Raw genomic sequence first — 19,783 nt, 5'->3', positions numbered from 1 at the left:
CTGCCCAGAAGTGAAACGTGGCGGTTTTCGTGGTGCGTTCCTCACGGTGTTTCTCCACTTTGCAGACAGATGTGATAGTGAACAGTGTGGCGGGCGATCTGGATCTCACGAAGGGTGAAGTCTCCAATTCCCTATATCGCCGCGCAGGCGCCGGCCTGCAGCAGGTCCTGGCCGACTCCACCGCGGGGACTACAGTGTCCAGAGGGACCGTCATTGCCACCCATGGCTGCGGCCTCAGCTGTAAGAGCGTCCTTCATGCCGTGGCTCCGGCGTGGGACAATGGACGAGGATCCGCAGAGACGGTAAGCCAGATGCCAGCAGGAATGAGTTAATAAGATCCGTCCCAGGACCGAGTCTCAGTGTCCCTCACTTTCTAATCCTTGTACCAGGTATTGCGGGGAGTTATCCAGGACTGCCTGACGTGGACAGACCGGCAGCAGATGAAGTCCCTGTCCATCCCGGCCCTAGGGACCGGAAATCTGGCCTTCCCCAAGGATTTTGTAGCCGCTCTGATGCTCGATGAAATGTCCCAGTTCAGCTCCAAAAATAAACCCCAAAATCTCAAAGAAGTGGAAATTGTTCTTCACCCAAAAGACAAAGACACAATCCAGGTAATTCCTCCAGCAGCTCATATTGGGAAGATTCATGTCATAGTGGAGATCCAGCAACCACAAATGCACTGTCTGCAGCAGAGAGGCCCCGGTAAGCCCCCCGGTAACTCACAGTAAGGCCCCCGGTAACTCTCACGGTAACTCTCACAGTAAGGCCCCCGGTAACTCTCACGGTAACTCTCACGGTAAGGCCCCCGGTAACTCTCACGGTAAGGCCCCCGGTAACTCACAGTAAGGCCCCCCGGTAGCTCTCACAGTAAGGCCCCTGGTAACTCTCACAGTAAGGCCCCCCGGTAACTCTCACAGTAAGGCCCCCGGTAACTCTCACGGTAACTCTCACAGTAAGGCCCCCGGTAACTCTCACGGTAACTCTCATGGTAAGGCCCCCGGTAACTCACAGTAAGGCCCCCCGGTAGCTCTCACAGTAAGGCCCCTGGTAACGCTCACAGTAAGGCCCCCGGTAACTCACAGTAAGGCCCCCCGGTAGCTCTCACAGTAAGGCCCCTGGTAACTCTCACAGTAAGGCCCCCCGGTAACTCTCACAGTAAGGCCCCCCGGTAACTCTCACGGTAACTCTCACAGTAAGGCCCCCGGTAACTCTCACGGTAACTCTCACGGTAAGGCCCCCGGTAACTCACAGTAAGGCCCCCCGGTAGCTCTCACAGTAAGGCCCCCCGGTAACTCTCACAGTAAGGCCCCCGGTAACTCTCACAGTAAGGCCCCCCGGTAACTCTCACGGTAAGGCCCCCGGTAACTCACGGTAAGGCCCTCGGTAACTCTCACGGTAAGGCCCTCGGTAACTCTCACGGTAAGGCCCCCCGGTAACTCTCATGGTAAGGCCCCCCCATAACTCTCACAGTAAGGCTCCCTGGTAACTCTCACAGTAAGGCCCCCGGTAACTCTCACGGTAAGGCCCCCGGTAACTCTCACAGTAAGGCCCCCGGTAACTCATGGTAAGGCCCCCCGTAACTCTCACAGTAAGGCCCCCGGTAACTCTCACAGTAAGGCCCCCGGTAACTCTCACAGTAAGGCTCCCTGGTAACTCTCACAGTAAGGCCCCCGGTAACTCTCACAGTAAGGCCCTCGGTAACTCTCACGGTAAGGGCCCCGGTAACTCTCACAGTAAGGCCCCCCGGTAACTCTCACAGTAAGGCCCCCCGGTAACTCTCACAGTAAGGCCCCCGGTAACTCTCACAGTAAGGCCCCCGGTAACTCTCACAGTAAGGCCCCCGGTAACTCACGGTAAGGCCCCCGGTAACTCTCACAGTAAGGCCCCCGGTAACTCTCACAGTAAGGCCCCCGGTAACTCTCACGGTAAGGCCCCCGGTAACTCTCACAGTAAGGCCCTCGGTAACTCTCACAGTAAGGCCCCCGGTAACTCTCACAGTAAGGCCCCCGGTAACTCTCACAGTAAGGCCCCCGGTAACTCTCACAGTAAGGCCCTCGGTAACTCTCACAGTAAGGCCCCCGGTAACTCTCACAGTAAGGCCCTCGGTAACTCTCACGGTAAGGCCCCCGGTAACTCTCACGGTAAGGCCCCCCGGTAACTCTCACAGTAAGGCCCCCCGGTAACTCTCACAGTAAGGCCCCCGGTAACTCTCACAGTAAGGCCCCCCGGTAACTCTCACAGTAAGGCCCCCCGGTAACTCTCACAGTAAGGCCCCCGGTAACTCTCACAGTAAGGCCCCCCGGTAACTCTCACAGTAAGGCTCCCGGTAACTCTCACAGTAAGGCCCTCGGTAACTCTCACGGTAAGGCCCCCCGGTAACTCTCACAGTAAGGCCCCCGGTAACTCTCACAGTAAGGCCCCCCGGTAACTCTCACAGTAAGGCCCCCGGTAACTCTCACAGTAAGGCCCCCGGTAACTCTCACGGTAAGGCCCCCGGTAACTCTCACGGTAAGGCCCCCGGTAACTCTTACAGTAAGGCCCCCGGTAACTCTCACAGTAAGGCCCCCGGTAACTCACGGTAAGGCCCCCGGTAACTCTCACAGTAAGGCCCCCGGTAACTCTCACAGTAAGGCCCCCGGTAACTCTCACGGTAAGGCCCCCGGTAACTCTCACGGTAAGGCCCCCGGTAACTCTCACAGTAAGGCCCCCGGTAACTCTCACGGTAAGGCCCCCGGTAACTCTCACGGTAAGGCCCCCGGTAACTCTCACAGTAAGGCCCCCGGTAACTCTCACAGTAAGGCCCCCGGTAACTCACGGTAAGGCCCCCGGTAACTCTCACAGTAAGGCCCCCGGTAACTCTCACAGTAAGGCCCCCGGTAACTCTCACGGTAAGGCCCCCGGTAACTCTCACAGTAAGGCCCTCGGTAACTCTCACAGTAAGGCCCCCGGTAACTCTCACAGTAAGGCCCCTGTAACTCTCACAGTAAGGCCCCCGGTAACTCTCACGGTAAGGCCCCCGGTAACTCACAGTAAGGCCCCTGTAACTCTCACAGTAAGGCCCCCGGTAACTCTCACAGTAAGGCCCCCGGTAACTCTCACAGTAAGGCCCCCGGTAACTCTCACAGTAAGGCCCCCGGTAACTCTCACAGTAAGGCCCCCCGGTAACTCTCACGGTAAGGCCCCCCGGTAACTCTCACAGTAAGGCCCCCGGTAACTCTCACAGTAAGGCCCCCGGTAACTCTCACAGTAAGGCCCCCGGTAACTCTCACAGTAAGGCCCCCCGGTAACTCTCACGGTAAGGCCCCCCGGTAACTCTCACGGTAAGGCTCCCCGGTAACTCTCACAGTAAGGCCCCCGGTAACTCTCACGGTAAGGCTCCCCGGTAACTCTCACAGTAAGGCCCCCAGTAACTCTCACAGTAAGGCCCCCGGTAACTCTCACGGTAAGGCCCCCGGTAACTCTCACGGTAAGGCCCCCCGGTAACTCTCACGGTAAGGCTCCCCGGTAACTCTCACAGTAAGGCTCCCCGGTAACTCTCACAGTAAGGCCCCCGGTAACTCTCACAGTAAGGCCCCCGGTAACTCTCACAGTAAGGCCCCTGTAACTCTCACAGTAAGGCCCCCGGTAACTCTCACGGTAAGGCCCCCCGGTAACTCTCACGGTAAGGCCCCCGGTAACTCTCACAGTAAGGCTCCCCGGTAACTCTCACAGTAAGGCCCCCCGGTAACTCTCACGGTAAGGCTCCCCGGTAACTCTCACAGTAAGGCCCCCGGTAACTCTCACAGTAAGGCCCCCAGTAACTCTCACAGTAAGGCCCCCGGTAACTCTCACGGTAAGGCCCCCCGGTAACTCTCACGGTAAGGCTCCCCGGTAACTCTCACAGTAAGGCTCCCCGGTAACTCTCACAGTAAGGCCCCCAGTAACTCTCACAGTATGGCCCCCGGTAACTCTCACAGTAAGGCCGCGGTCATATTAATTTCTGAACTCTTTCGGAGGTAAAACATTAGTATTTTTGCCTCTAAATGATTGTGAACTTGTTTTCTTTGCATTATTTGAGGTCTGAAAGCACTGATTCTTTTTTATGTTTTTGATGATTTTTCATTTGCTGCAAATAATAAAAAATACAAGTTTTTTAGCTTTATCTGAGACATGTTGTCGGTAGTTTATAGAATAAAACAACAATGTACAATTTACATTTTACTCAAAAATATACCTATAAAGACAAACTGAACATTAAGTGGTCTCATAATTTTTGCCAGAGCTGTATATATGCGATAAGATAGAGGACAAGCTGGCAATTAGGAGCCGTGTAGTGTAAAATCACTACAGGAGCCGACAGGATAGAAGAAATGGATTAAATACAGTAAATCCAAATGTAATGGGTAGATATATAGATGTCAGTGACAAATATAATTCGTACACTGTGTGTGAAGCTTACTGTACATGTATTAATAAAAGATTATTTTTTTGAAGAAAAAAAATGGCGTGGGCTCACGCGCAATTTTCATAACCAGCAGAGGGAAAGCTGACGGCTGGGGGCAGATATTTATAGCCTGGGAAGGGGGTGACACCCATGAAGCTTCCCAGGCTATTTTCAGCTCACAGCTGTGTAATTAGCCTTTACAGGCTATTAAAATGGGAGACCCTAAAAAAAATGATGTAGGGTCCCCCTATAATTAATAACCAGCAAAGGCTATGCAGACAGCTGCGGGCTAATATTAATAGCCTAGGAAGGGGCAGTGGATACTGGTAGCCAAGACCACAGAGAAATTCTGACTCTGGGGGGCACTATACCCTTATTTCTCAGCGCCGTTATAAAGCGGCGCTGAGGAATAAGTACTTTTAAGTGCCGCAGTTAAAAGGCATATCGGCGGTGGCTAAGGGGTAAAAAAAAGTTTTGTGATGTAATTTCTTGGTTCAACACCACCTTTTTGATGCTGATACAGTAGAATCAGGGTAATGGGATTAGGTCTTGATGTCAGCAGCTGTCATTGACACCTAGTTCCAGGCTTAAGGTACCTTCACACGAAGCGACGCTGCAGCGATAGCGACAACGATGTCGATCGCTGCAGCGTCGCTGTTTGGTCGCTGGAGAGCTGTCACACAGACCGCTCTCCAGCGATCAACTATGCCGAGGTCCCCTGGTAACCAGGGTAAACATCGGGTAACTAAGCGCAGGGCCGCGCTTAGTAACCCGATGTTTACCCTGGTTACCAGCGTAAAATCTAAAAAAAACAAACAGCACATACTTACATTCACGTCCCCCTGCGTCCACTTCCTGACTGACTGAGCGCCGTACAGTGAGAGCAGAGCGGTGACGTCACCGCTGTGCTGCTTTCACTTTCACTTTGCGGCGCTGAGTCAGAGGAGGAAGCAGACTGCAGGGGACGCAATGTGAGTATGTGCTGTTTGTTTTTTTTACATTTTACGCTAGTAACCAGGGTAAACATCGGGTAACTAAGCGCGGCCCTGCGCTTAGTAACCCGATGTTTACCCTGGTTACCAGTGTAAAATATCGCTGGTATCGTTGCTTTTGCTTTCAAACACAACGATACACAGCGATCGGATGACCAAATAAAGTTCTGGACTTTATTCAGCGACCAGCGACATCACAGCAGGATCCTGATCGCTGCTGCGTGTCAAACGAAACGATATCGCTAGCGAGGACGCTGCAACGTCACGGATTGCTAGCGATATCGTTATAATGTCGTTTCGTGTGAAGGTACCTTTAGTAATGAATAGGTGTCAGCCCGACACCCTCATTACGCCAATAAGTAAACACAAACACACACATTGTCACCAGGCTGTGTAGGAGCGTTAACAGAACGAACATATATAGGCTGTAACCAGACAGCAACTGTTAATTTTAAAGCAAAAAAGATGAAAATTGCGTGCTCCCGTGTAATTTTAATAACCGGCAGATGGTGGGCTGATGTTAATATTCCGGGAAGGAGCCAAAAGCCATAAAGGTTCCCAGGCTATTAGTATAAGCTCACAGCTGTTTGCTTAGCCTTTACTGACTAGTTTACAGGGAGACCCCAGAAAAAAAATTGACATAGGATCCCCCTATAAAATCTAACCAGCAAAGGCTTAGCAGACAGCTGTGGGCTGATATTAATAGCCTGGGAAGGGGCCATGTATATTGGCCCCTTCCAGAATAAAAACATCAGCTCTCAGCCACCCCAGAAAACGGGCATCTATAAGAGGCGCCAAATCTGGTGCTTAGCCTCGCTCTTCCCTCTTGTCCTGTAACAGTATCAAGTGGGATTCATATTTGTGAGGTTGATGTCACCTTTGTATTGTCGGGTGACATCAAGCCCACAGGTTAGTAATGGAGAGGCGTCTATAAGACACCTATCCAATACTAACCACATAGTGATATTGTATAAAAACAGACACGCAGAATAAAGTCCTTCATTTGAAATAATGACACAGACTCCTTTTAATAATCTTAATTAAACCATACTTACCGAACACCTAATCCACCAACGCCAATGACTAAGCAACAAAAATAAAATAATAAACCACAATATTCCTCACCTGTCCGCAGAGAAGATAATCCATAATATCCCACGAGAATCCTGATCACTTTAATCGCAGTCACTGACAGGAGGTGATTGCTCCCGAGAGAGTTCATCAGCTCAGGTGATCTCCCTTATGGCACCACTGCTGCGTGGGAAAGTTCTCACGCAGCAGTACCATAAGTAAGAGCACTGGAGCTGATGAACTCCGGTGAACTCTCTCACAGCAGCTCAGTTTATTTTACATTATTTCTAAGATGAGGGTGTCGGGGATTGGGCATTGGGGAAGTAGAATGTTTTTTTATTTTTATTTGAATATGTATGCAATTTTCCTTTTCTTTTTTTTAATTGTGAGCACAGGCGCCGGCAGATGAGACTATGTCTCCCATCAGCGGCACCTGCTGTTATCATTGACAGCAGACGTAACCTGATGGAAGCAGTAGTCTCATCATCCCATGCCTGCGGATCAGTCACAGCTGCGGGGTCACGCTGACATCTATCAGCACGACCCCGCAGTGCTCTGACCGACGGTCTTACTGACAGTTGCTTTACCGCCAATATGGACCGCCGTGCCGATGTTTCCCCACACTGTCACACAGATGACAGCCTGGGAAACACCATAGGAAGGTGGTAAAACGCAAAACAAAAACTCAGCAAATCCGTAAACCTTTTTATACCTGCGTTTTTGCCTGAAGTCAATGGGTGCCGAAACGCAAAAAGAATTGACATGATGCGGAAAAAAAACGCACTGCAAATATACACAAAATTTACTGATCATGTGCACAACACTTCAGGATTGTCGCTAAAATAGGAAAATATGAGTCTTCATGTATTTTTCATCCATATGAATGTAATATTTAATTAAAATTGTATTTATTTTTCTATCATGTTATTGCTATTAATAAATAATATTGTTTTTAATATATGGAGACTCATGTTCTCCTATTTTTGCAAATATCATGTTTGAGTCAGTATATTGGTGACTATTATAGTAATGTGCGGCTGGTCTTTTGTATTATATACTTCAGGATTGTCATAGAATGAGCTTACATTAGGACTCCATTGTGTTTTTGGTCCATTTCCAAGCAGAAAAAAAACGCATCAAAAACGCATAGTGTGTACATAGCCTAAGGCTTCCAGTAACACTTACGGTAAGGCCACAGGTAATGCTCCACTGCCATCACCAAACATCTGACACTGATGTCAACAGTGATGAGTATCCAGAAGACTGAAGGCAGAGATCGCACTCCTCTCCTTGATATTCGGGAGGTCACATGTCTCCTCTCCACTGCTCTGTCTGTGCACGGATTGTGTCTCACAGGCTGGGCAGCAATTCACCCAGAGTTCAGCAAGCAAGAGAACAGCAGAGCACAAGCAGGGAATGAGTAATTATAGCATCACACTACATGCGCTAAGAGAGGGGCATTCAGGCAGCCGACAAAACACCAAAGCAGGAGACAGGAATATAACTACTATAATACTGCCACCTATGTACAAGAATATAACTACTATAATACTGCCCCTATGTACAAGAATATAACTACTATAATACTGCCCCTATGTACAAGAATATAACTACTATAATACTGCTCCTATGTACAAGAATATAACTACTATAATACTTCCCCTATGTGCAAGAAGATAACTACTATAATACTGCTCCTATGTACAAGAATATAACTACTATAATACTGCTCCTATGTACAAGAATATAACTACTATAATACTGCCCCTATGTACAAGAATATAACTACTATAATACTGCCCCCTATGTACAAGAATATAACTACTATAATACTGCTCCTGTGTACAAGAATATAACTACTATAATACTGCTCCTATGTACAAGAATATAACTACTATAATACTGCTCCTATGTACAAGAATATAACTACTATAATACTGCCCCCTATGTACAAGAATATAACTACTATAATACTGCTCCTGTGTACAAGAATATAACTACTATAATACTGCTCCTATGTACAAGAATATAACTACTATAATACTGCTCCTGTGTACAAGAATATAACTACTATAATACTGCTCCTATGTACAAGAATATAACTACTATAATACTGCCCTATGTACAAGAATATAACTACTATAATACTGCCCTATGTACAAGAATATATCTACTATAATACTGCTCCTATGTACAAGAATATAACTACTATAATACTGCTCCTATGTACAAGAATATAACTACTATAATACTGCCCTATGTACAAGAATATATCTACTATAATACTGCTCCTATGTACAAGAATATAACTACTATAATACTGCTCCTATGTACAAGAATATAACTACTATAATACTGCCCTATGTACAAGAATATAACTACTATAATACTGCCCTATGTACAAGAATATAACTACTATAATACTGCTCCTGTGTACAAGAATATAACTACTATAATACTGCTCCTGTGTACAAGAATATAACTACTATAATACTGCCCCTATGTACAAGAATATAACTACTATAATACTGCTCCTATGTACAAGAATATAACTACTATAATACTGCTCTTATGTACAAGAATATAACTACTATAATACTGCTCCTATGTACAAGAATATAACTACTATAATACTGCTCCTATGTACAAGAATATAACTACTATAATACTGCCCCCTATGTACAAGAATATAACTACTATAATACTGCTCCTGTGTACAAGAATATAACTACTATAATACTGCCCCTATGTACAAGAATATAACTACTATAATACTGCTCCTATGTACAAGAATATAACTACTATAATACTGCTCTTATGTACAAGAATATAACTACTATAATACTGCTCCTATGTACAAGAATATAACTACTATAATACTGCCCCTATGTACAAGAATATAACCACTATAATACTGCTATGTACAAGAATATAACTACTATAATACTGCCCCCTATGTACAAGAATATAACTACTATAATACTGCTCCTGTGTACAAGAATATAACTACTATAATACTGCTCCTATGTACAAGAATATAACTACTATAATACTGCTCCTATGTACAAGAATATAACTACTATAATACTGCTCCTATGTACAAGAATATAACTACTATAATACTGCCCCCTATGTACAAGAATATAACTACTATAATACTGCTCCTATGTACAAGAATATAACTACTATAATACTGCTCCTGTGTACAAGAATATAACTACTATAATACTGCTCCTATGTACAAGAATATAACTACTATAATACTGCTCCTATGTACAAGAATATAACTACTATAATACTGCCCCCTATGTACAAGAATATAACTACTATAATACTGCTCCTGTGTACAAGAATATAACTACTATAATACTGCCACCTATGTACAAGAATATAACTACTATAATACTGCCCCTATGTACAAGAATATAACTACTATAATACTGCTCCTATGTACAAGAATATAACTACTATAATACTGCTTCTATGTACAAGAATATAACTACTATAATACTGCCCCTATGTACTAGAATATAACTACTATAATACTGCCCCTATATACAAGAATACAACTACTATAATACTGCCCCTATGTACAAGAATATAACTACTATAATACTACTCCTATGTACAAGAATATAACTACTATAATACTGCCCCTATGTACAAGAATATATCTACTATAATACTGCTCCTAAGTACAAGAATATAACTACTATAATACTGCTCCTATGTACAAGAATATAACTACTATAATACTGCTCCTAAGTACAAGAATATAACTACTATAATACTGCTCCTATGTACAAGAATATAACTACTATAATACTGCTCCTAAGTACAAGAATATAACTACTATAATACTGCTCCCTATGTACAAGAATATAACTACTATAATACTGCTCCTATGTACAAGAATATAACTACTATAATACTGCTCCCTATGTACAAGAATATAACTACTATAATACTGCCTCTATGTACAAGAATATAACTACTATAATACTGCCCCTATGTACAAGAATATAACTACTATAATACTGCTCCTATGTACAAGAATATAACTACTATAATACTGCTCCTATGTACAAGAATATAACTACTATAATACTGCTCCTATGTACAAGAATATAACTACTATAATACTGCCCATATGTACAAGAATATAACTACTATAATACTGCTCCTATGTACAAGAATATAACTGCTATAATACTGCCCATATGTACAAGAATATAACTACTATAATACTGCTCCTATGTACAAGAATATAACTACTATAATACTGCTCCTGTGTACAAGAATATAACTACTATAATACTGTCCACTATATACGAGAATATATCTACTATAATACTGCTCCTATGTACAAGAATATAACTACTATAATACTGCCCTCTATGTACAAGAATATAACTACTATAATACTGCCCCTATGTACAAGAATATAACTACTATAATACTGCTCCCTATGTACAAGAATATAACTACTATAATACTGCTCCTATGTACAAGAATATAACTACTATAATACTGTCCCCTATATGCAAGAATATAACTACTATTATACTGCCCCTATGTACAAGAATATAACTACTATAATACTGCTCCCTATATACAAGAATATAACTACTATAATACTGCCCCTATGTACAAGAACATAACTACTATAATACTGCTCCTATATACAAGAATATAACTACAATAATACTGCCCCTATGTACAAGAATATAATTACTATAATACTACCCCTATGTACAAGAATATAACTACTATAATACTGCCCCTATGTACAAGAATATAACTACTATAATACTGCTCCTATGTACAAGAACATAACTACTATAATACTGCTCCTATATACAAGAATATAACTACAATAATACTGCCCCTATGTACAAGAATATAATTACTATAATACTACCCCTATGTACAAGAATATAACTACTATAATACTGCTCCTATATACAAGAATGTAACTACTATAATACTGCCCCTATGTACAAGAATATAACTACTATAATACTGCCCCTATGTACAAGAATATAACTATTATAATACTGCTCCTATGTACAAGAATATAAGTACTATAATACTGCCCCTATGTACAAGAATATAATTACTATAATACTACCCCTATGTACAAGAATATAACTACTATAATACTGCTCCTATGTACAAGAATATAACTACTATAATACTGCCCCCTATGTTCAAGAATATAACTACTATTATACTGCCCCTATGTACAAGAATATAACTACTATAATACTGCTCCCTATGTACAAGAATATAACTACTATAATACTGCCCCATGTACAAGAATATAACTACTATAATACTGCTCATATGTACAAGAATATAACTACTATAATACTGCTCCTATGTACAAGAATGTATCTACTATAATACTGCTCCTATGTACAAGAATATAACTACTATAATACTGCTCCTATGTACAAGAATATAACTACTATAATACTGCTCCTATGTACAAGAATATAACTACTATAATACTGTCCACTATATACGAGAATATATCTACTATAATACTGCTCCTATGTACGAGAATATAACTACTATAATACTGCCCCTATGTACAAGAATATAACTACTATAATACTGCTCCCTATGTACAAGAATATAACTACTATAATACTGCTCCTATGTACAAGAATATAACTAATATAATACTGCTCCTATGTACAAGAATATAACTACTATAATACTGTCCCCTATATGCAAGAATATAACTACTATTATACTGCCCCTATGTACAAGAATATAACTACTATAATACTGCTCCCTATATACAAGAATATAACTACTATAATACTGCTCCTATGTACAAGAATATAATTACTATAATACTACCCCTATGTACAAGAATATAACTACTATAATACTGCTCCTATGTACAAGAATATAACTATTATTATTATTATTATTATTATTATTATTATTTATTGTTATAGCGCCATTTATTCCATGGCGCTTTACAAGTGAGGAGGGGTATACATAATAAAAACAAGTACAATAATCTTGAACAATACAAGTCATAACTGGTACAGGAGGAGTGAGGACCCTGCCCGCGAGGGCTCACAATCTACAAGGGATGGGTGAGAATACAGTAGGTGAGGATAGAGCTGATCGTGCAGCGGTTGGTTGATCGGTGGTTACTGCAGGTTGTAGGCTTGTCGGAAGAGGTGGGTCTTCAGATTCTTTTTGAAGGTTTCGATGGTGGGCGAGAGTCTGATGTGTTGTGGTAGAGGGTTCCAGAGTAGGGGGGATACGCGAGAGAAATCTTGTATACGATTGTGGGAAGAGGAGATAAGAGGGGAGTAGAGAAGGAGATCTTGTGAGGATCGGAGGTTGCGTGTAGGAAAGTACCGGGAGATGAGGTCACAGATGTAAGGAGGAGACAGGTTGTGGATGGCTTTGTACGTCATGGTTAGGGTTTTGTACTGGAGTCTCTGGGCAATGGGGAGCCAGTGAAGGGATTGACAGAGGGGAGAGGCCGGAGAATAGCGGGGGGACAGGTGGATTAGTCGGGCAGCAGAGTTTAGAATAGATTGGAGGGGTGCGAGAGTGTTTGAGGGGAGGCCACAGAGCAGGAGGTTGCAGTAGTCAAGGCGAGAGATGATGAGGGCATGGACTAGGGTTTTTGCAGATTCTTGGTTGAGGAATGAACGGATTCGTGCAATATTTTTGAGTTGAAGTCGGCAGGAAGTGGAAAGGGCTTGGATATGTGGTTTGAAGGAGAGATCAGCATCAATGATTACCCCGAGGCAGCTAGCTTGTGGGACTGGGGAGAGTGGGCAGCCATTTACTGTAATGGATAGGTTCGTTGGGGGGGTCACGTGAGATGGGGGAAAGATGATGAATTCTGTTTTGTCCATGTTAAGTTTCAGAAATTTAGCGGAGAAGAAGGATGAAATAGTGGACAGACATTGAGGGATTCTGGTTAGTAGGGAGGTGATATCTGGTCCAGAGATGTAGATCTGTGTGTCATCAGCATAGAGGTGATACTGAAAGCCATGAGATTCTATGAGCTGTCCCAGGCCAAAGGTGTAAATGGAGAAGAGCAGGGGCCCAAGGACTGAACCTTGTGGGACTCCGACAGAGAGGGGGCGAGGTGAGGAGGTGGTGTGTGAGTGGGAGACGCTGAATGTCCGGTCTGTTAGGTATGATGAGATCCAGGATAGGGCCAAGTCTGTGATGCCAAGGGATGAGAGGGTCTGTAATAATAGGGAATGGTCCACTGTGTCAAAGGCAGCCGACAGGTCGAGGAGGAGGAGAACAGAGTAGTGTCGCTTGCTCTTGGCGGTTAAAAGGTCAGTGGTGACCTTAGTTAGGGCAGTTTCGGTGGAATGGTGTGGCCGGAAGCCAGATTGTAAGCAGTCAAAGAGGGAGCAAGAAGAGAGATGGGAGGACAGTTCAAGGTAGACGTGTTGTTCCAGTAGTTATGAGGCATAGGGGAGAAGTGATATAGGGCGATAGCTAGATACAGAGGATGGGTCAAGAGAGGGCTTTTTGAGGATAGGTGTGATGGAGGCATGTTTAAAGCTTGAGGGGAAAACACCATTTGTTAGTGATAGGTTGAAGAGATGGGTTAGGGTTGGGATGAAGATTGTGGTGAGGTTTGGGATGAGGTGGGTTGGGAGCGGGTCAAGTGCACAGGTGGTGAGATGCGATCTTGAGAGTAGAGTGGCGAGTTGATCTTCTGTAATGGTGGAGTAGTTGGTTTTGGAGGTGGAGGGTAGGGAAGTTGGGAGGAAGGGCTCTGGGGCTTGTTGACCAAAACTGTCTCTGATGTTATCAATCTTCTGCTTGAAGAATGAGGCAAAGTCTTCAGCAGAGATAAGTGAGGAGGGAGGAGGTGCTGGGGGACGGAGGAGAGAATTGAAGGTGTTGAATAACTGTTTAGGGTTGTGAGACAGGGAGGATATGAGAGATGAGAAGTAGGTTTGTTTAGCTGTGGCGAGTGCGGACTTGAAAGTAGTGAGGGACTGTTTGAATGCGATTAAGTGGTCGTTGGAGTGGGATCTTTTCCATCTGCGCTCAGCAGCCCTGGAAGCTCGCCTCAGTTCTTTGGTCAGGCTGGTGTGCCAGGGCTGTCAGTTGATTTTGCGAGCTTTGGTATGTGTAAGTGGGGCAGCAGATTCCAAAGCTACAGCTATTGTGTTGTTATATAGAGCGGCAGCGTCATCCGCATTGTGTATGGAAATTATGTCTGTGAGAGGGAGGAGGGATTCAGAGAATGAATGTAGGTCAAGATGTTTAAGATTTCTGCGAGGGTGTGAAAGTTTGTGGGGTGGGGACTCTAGACATGGAGTGGAGAGAGATGAGAATGTGAGAAGGTTGTGGTCAGAGAGAGGAAGAGGCGAGTTAGAGAGGTTAGATAGGGAGCAGAGGCGGGTGAAGATGAGGTCCAGTGTGTGACCATCTTTGTGAGTGGCTGTAGAAGACCATTGAGTGAGGCCGAAGGAGGAAGAGAGAGATAGAAGTTTAGTGGCAGCTGAGAGGGAAGTGTCAATGGGTATGTTGAAATCGCCCATGATGATAGTGGGGATGTCCGCAGAAAGGAAATGAAGTAGCCAGGTGGTGAAGTGGTCAAAGAAGGTGGTGGCTGGCCCTGGGGGGCGGTAAATGACAGCCAGTTGGAGGTTGGAGGGGGAGTAGATGCGCACAGAGTGCACCTCAAAGGAAGGGAGGGTAACAGAGGGTGGCAGTGGGATTGGGGTGAAGGAGCAGTTATCTGACAGGAGAAAACCAACTCCTTCACCATGCTTGCTGCTGGGGCGGGGTGTGTGAGAAAGGTGGAAGCCACCGTAAGAGAGTGCAGCAGGGGAGGCTGTGTCAGAAGGGGTGAGCCAGGTTTTGGTGATAGCGAGGAAGGAAAGTTTGGTAGTAACAAAAAGATCATGGATGTAGGAAAGCTTGTTACAGACAGAGCGAGCGTTCCACAGAGCTCCTGTTAGTGGGACTGGGGAAGCGGGGGCTGGGCGAATGGGTATAAGGTTAGAGAGGTTACGGAAGTTTGTGATGGAGCGTGGATGGGAGGTAGAAATGACTGTGGGAATATGGTGAGGAGGACCAGGATTTGGAGAGATATCACCAGCAGTGAGAAGGAGCAGAGATAGTGTTAGCAGGTGGGAGCAGGAGAGAGCGTGAGGGGGCTGCCTGTGCTTTGAGACAGAGGATTGTATGTTAAGGAACAGTTCTGAGGAGGAGGTGAGATGGATGGGGAGGATTGAAGAGGAGATGAACAGTTCCTTACTTGGTGTGGGGATTGGGGGAGGTTGCAGAAAGTGAAAGATTATAGGGGTAAAAGTGACAACAAACAGAAACATTGTTTGCAGTGACAGGCCAGTTCCCTTCAGGTTCAATTCAGGTTTTAATTCTAATGTAATCCACACTTTTAGAACACACTTCTAGAAATCACACTGCAGACTAAAGTCCTGCAGACTTGTGCTATGCAATATATGGAAAACTAAGTGCGGTCAGGTGTGGAGCAGAGAGGAGTGGTCTCTGCTCATCTTGGTCAGAGAATTAAGGGTCGACCAGATGCATACAATCAAGACTAAGTAAACAAGGTCATAAATATCACAGGGTAAGTTGGGGGTTAGCTGAAAGGCATACCATCACAATGCTAGGAGCAGGGGAAAGTCTATGCGCAAAGCTGGGTGATGTATTATGTGCGCTTCATAGGAGATCTGGATGAACATACCATCACAATGCTAGGAGCAGGGGAAAGTCTATGCGCAAAGCTGGGTGATGTATTATGTGCGCTTCATAGGAGATCTGGATGAACATACCATCACAATGCTAGGAGCAGGGGAAAGTCTATGCGCAAAGCTGGGTGATGTATTATGTGCGCTTCATAGGAGATCTGGATGAACATACCATAACCATAACTACAATAATACTGCCCCTATGTACAAGAATATAATTACTATAATACTACCCCTATGTACAAGAATATAACTACTATAATACCGCTCCTATGTACAAGAATATAACTACTATAATACTGCTCCCTATGTACAAGAATATAACTACTATAATACTACCCCTATGTACAAGAATATAACTACTATAATACCGCTCCTATGTACAAGAATATAACTACTATAATACTACCCCTATGTACAAGAATATAACTACTATAATACCGCTCCTATGTACAAGAATATAACTACTATAATACTGCTCCCTATGTACAAGAATATATCTACTATAATACTGCCACTATGTACAAGAATATAACTACAATAATACTGCCCCTATGTACAAGAATATAATTACTATAATACTACCCCTATGTACAAGAATATAACTACTATAATACCGCTCCTATGTACAAGAATATAACTACTATAATACTGCTCCCTATGTACAAGAATATAACTTGTCATGATCTCAATGGCAAGAGAACATAGCATCAGCATATATAGGAACTAGCTCTTGGAAGATGGGAACTGAGCTGACCATGAACTAAACCTAACACACAACTAGCAGTGGCCGGGTAGCATGCCTACGTTGATTCTAGATGCCCAGCACCAGCCGGAGGACTAAATAATGCTAGCAGAGGAAAATAAGTCCTAGCTCACCTCTAGAGAAATACCCCGAAAGGAGACAGAGGCCCCCCACATGTATTGGCGGTGAATTAAGATGAAATAACAAAACGTAGTATGAAAATAGGTTTAGCAAATTTGAGGTCCACTTACTACATAGCAGAAGACAGAAAGAACACTTTCATGGTCAGCTAAAAACCCTATCAAAACACCATCCAGAAATTACTTTAAAACTCTGGCATTAACTCATAACACCAGAGTGGCAATTCCTGTTCACAAGAGCTTTCCAGACACAGAAACGAAACTACAGCTGTGAACTGGAACAAAAATGCAAAAACAAACATGGACAAGAGTCCAACTTATCTAGTAGTTGTCTAGGAGCAGGAACAAGCACAGAGAGGCTTCTGATAACATTGTTGACCGGCAAGCAACTAACAAAGCAGTAAGGTTATATAGCGACTCCCACATCTTGATGGGAACAGGTGAACAGAGAAGATGAAGACACCAGTTCAATTCCACCAGTAGCCACCGGGGGAGCCCAGAATCCAAATTCACAACAATAACTACTATAATACTACCCCTATGTACAAGAATATAACTACTATAATACCGCTCCTATGTACAAGAATATAACTACTATAATACCGCTCCTATGTACAAGAATATAACTACTATAATACTGCTCCCTATGTACAAGAATATAACTACTATAATACTGCTCCTATGTACAAGAATATAACTACTATAATACCGCTCCTATGTACAAGAATATAACTACTATAATACCGCTCCTATGTACAAGAATATAACTACTATAATACTGCTCCCTATGTACAAGAATATAACTACTATAATACTGCTCCTATGTACAAGAATATAACTACTATAATACTGCTCCCTATGTACAAGAATATAACTACTATAATACTGCTCCTATGTACAAGAATATAACTACTATAATACTGCTCCTATGTACAAGAATATAACTACTATAATACTGCTCCTGTGTACAAGAATATAACTACTATAATACTGTCCACTATATACGAGAATATATCTACTATAATACTGCTCCTATGTACAAGAATATAACTACTATAATACTGCCCTCTATGTACAAGAATATAACTACTATAATACTGCCCCTATGTACAAGAATATAACTACTATAATACTGCTCCCTATGTACAAGAATATAACTACTATAATACTGCTCCTATGTACAAGAATATAACTACTATAATACTGTCCCCTATATGCAAGAATATAACTACTATTATACTGCCCCTATGTACAAGAATATAACTACTATAATACTGCTCCCTATATACAAGAATATAACTACTATAATACTGCCCCTATGTACAAGAATATAACTACTATAATACTGCTCCATGTACAAGAATATAACTACAATAATACTGCCCCTATGTACAAGAATATAATTACTATAATACTACCCCTATGTACAAGAATATAACTACTATAATACTGCTCCTATATACAAGAATATAACTACAATAATACTGCCCCTATGTACAAGAATATAACTACTATAATACTGCTCCTATATACAAGAATATAACTACAATAATACTACCCCTATGTACAAGAATATAACTACTATAATACTGCTCCATGTACAAGAATATAACTACAATAATACTGCCCCTATGTACAAGAATATAATTACTATAATACTACCCCTATGTACAAGAATATAACTACTATAATACTGCTCCTATATACAAGAATATAACTACAATAATACTGCCCCTATGTACAAGAATATAATTACTATAATACTACCCCTATGTACAAGAATATAACTACTATAATACTGCTCCCATGTACAAGAATATAACTACTATAATACTACCCCTATGTACAAGAATATAACTACTATAGTACTGCTCCTATGTACAAGAATATAACTACTATAATACTGCCCCCTATGTACAAGAATATAACTACTATTATACTGCCCCTATGTACAAGAATATAACTACTATAATACTGCTCCCTATGTACAAGAATATAATTACTATAATACTACCCCTATGTACAAGAATATAACTACTATAATACTGCTCCTATGTACAAGAATATAACTACTATAATACTGCCCCTATGTACAAGAATATAACTACTATAATACTGCTCCTATGTACAAGAATATAACTACTATAATACTGCCCCTATGTACAAGAATATAACTACTATAATACTGCTCCTATGTACAAGAATATAACTACTATAATACTGCCCCTCTGTACAAGAATATAACTACTATAATACTGCTCCTATGTACAAGAATATAACTACTATAATACTGCTCCTATGTACAAGAATATAACTACTATAATACTACCCCTATGTACAAGAATATAACTACTATAATACTGCTCCTATGTACAAGAATATAACTACTATAATACTGCCCCCTATGTACAAGAATATAACTACTATTATACTGCCCCTATGTACAAGAATATAACTACTATAATACTGCTCCCTATGTACAAGAATATAATTACTATAATACTACCCCTATGTACAAGAATATAACTACTATAATACTGCTCCTATGTACAAGAATATAACTACTATAATACTGCCCCTATGTACAAGAATATAACTACTATAATACTGCTCCTATGTACAAGAATATAACTACTATAATACTGCCCCTATGTACAAGAATATAACTACTATAATACTGC

The 19,783-nt window shown here is 42.4% G+C and overlaps 1 protein-coding gene across 1 annotated transcript in view; it reads left to right on the top strand.

Annotated features, from left to right (window-relative positions):
• Positions 1–19,783, top strand: part of LOC143784773 (protein mono-ADP-ribosyltransferase PARP14-like) — a 93,793-nt gene that overhangs the window by 37,631 nt on the left and 36,379 nt on the right. The window contains exons 7-8 of the mRNA XM_077273371.1: positions 66–302; positions 390–611. Of these exons, the coding sequence (XP_077129486.1) occupies positions 66–302; positions 390–611 (459 nt within the window). The remainder of the gene's footprint in view (positions 1–65; positions 303–389; positions 612–19,783) is intronic.

The sequence above is a fragment of the Ranitomeya variabilis genome, chromosome 7, assembly GCF_051348905.1.
Source record: "Ranitomeya variabilis isolate aRanVar5 chromosome 7, aRanVar5.hap1, whole genome shotgun sequence".
In the NCBI taxonomy this organism is placed as follows: Eukaryota; Metazoa; Chordata; class Amphibia; order Anura; family Dendrobatidae; genus Ranitomeya; species Ranitomeya variabilis.
This window is presented reverse-complemented; position numbering and strand designations above follow the sequence as displayed.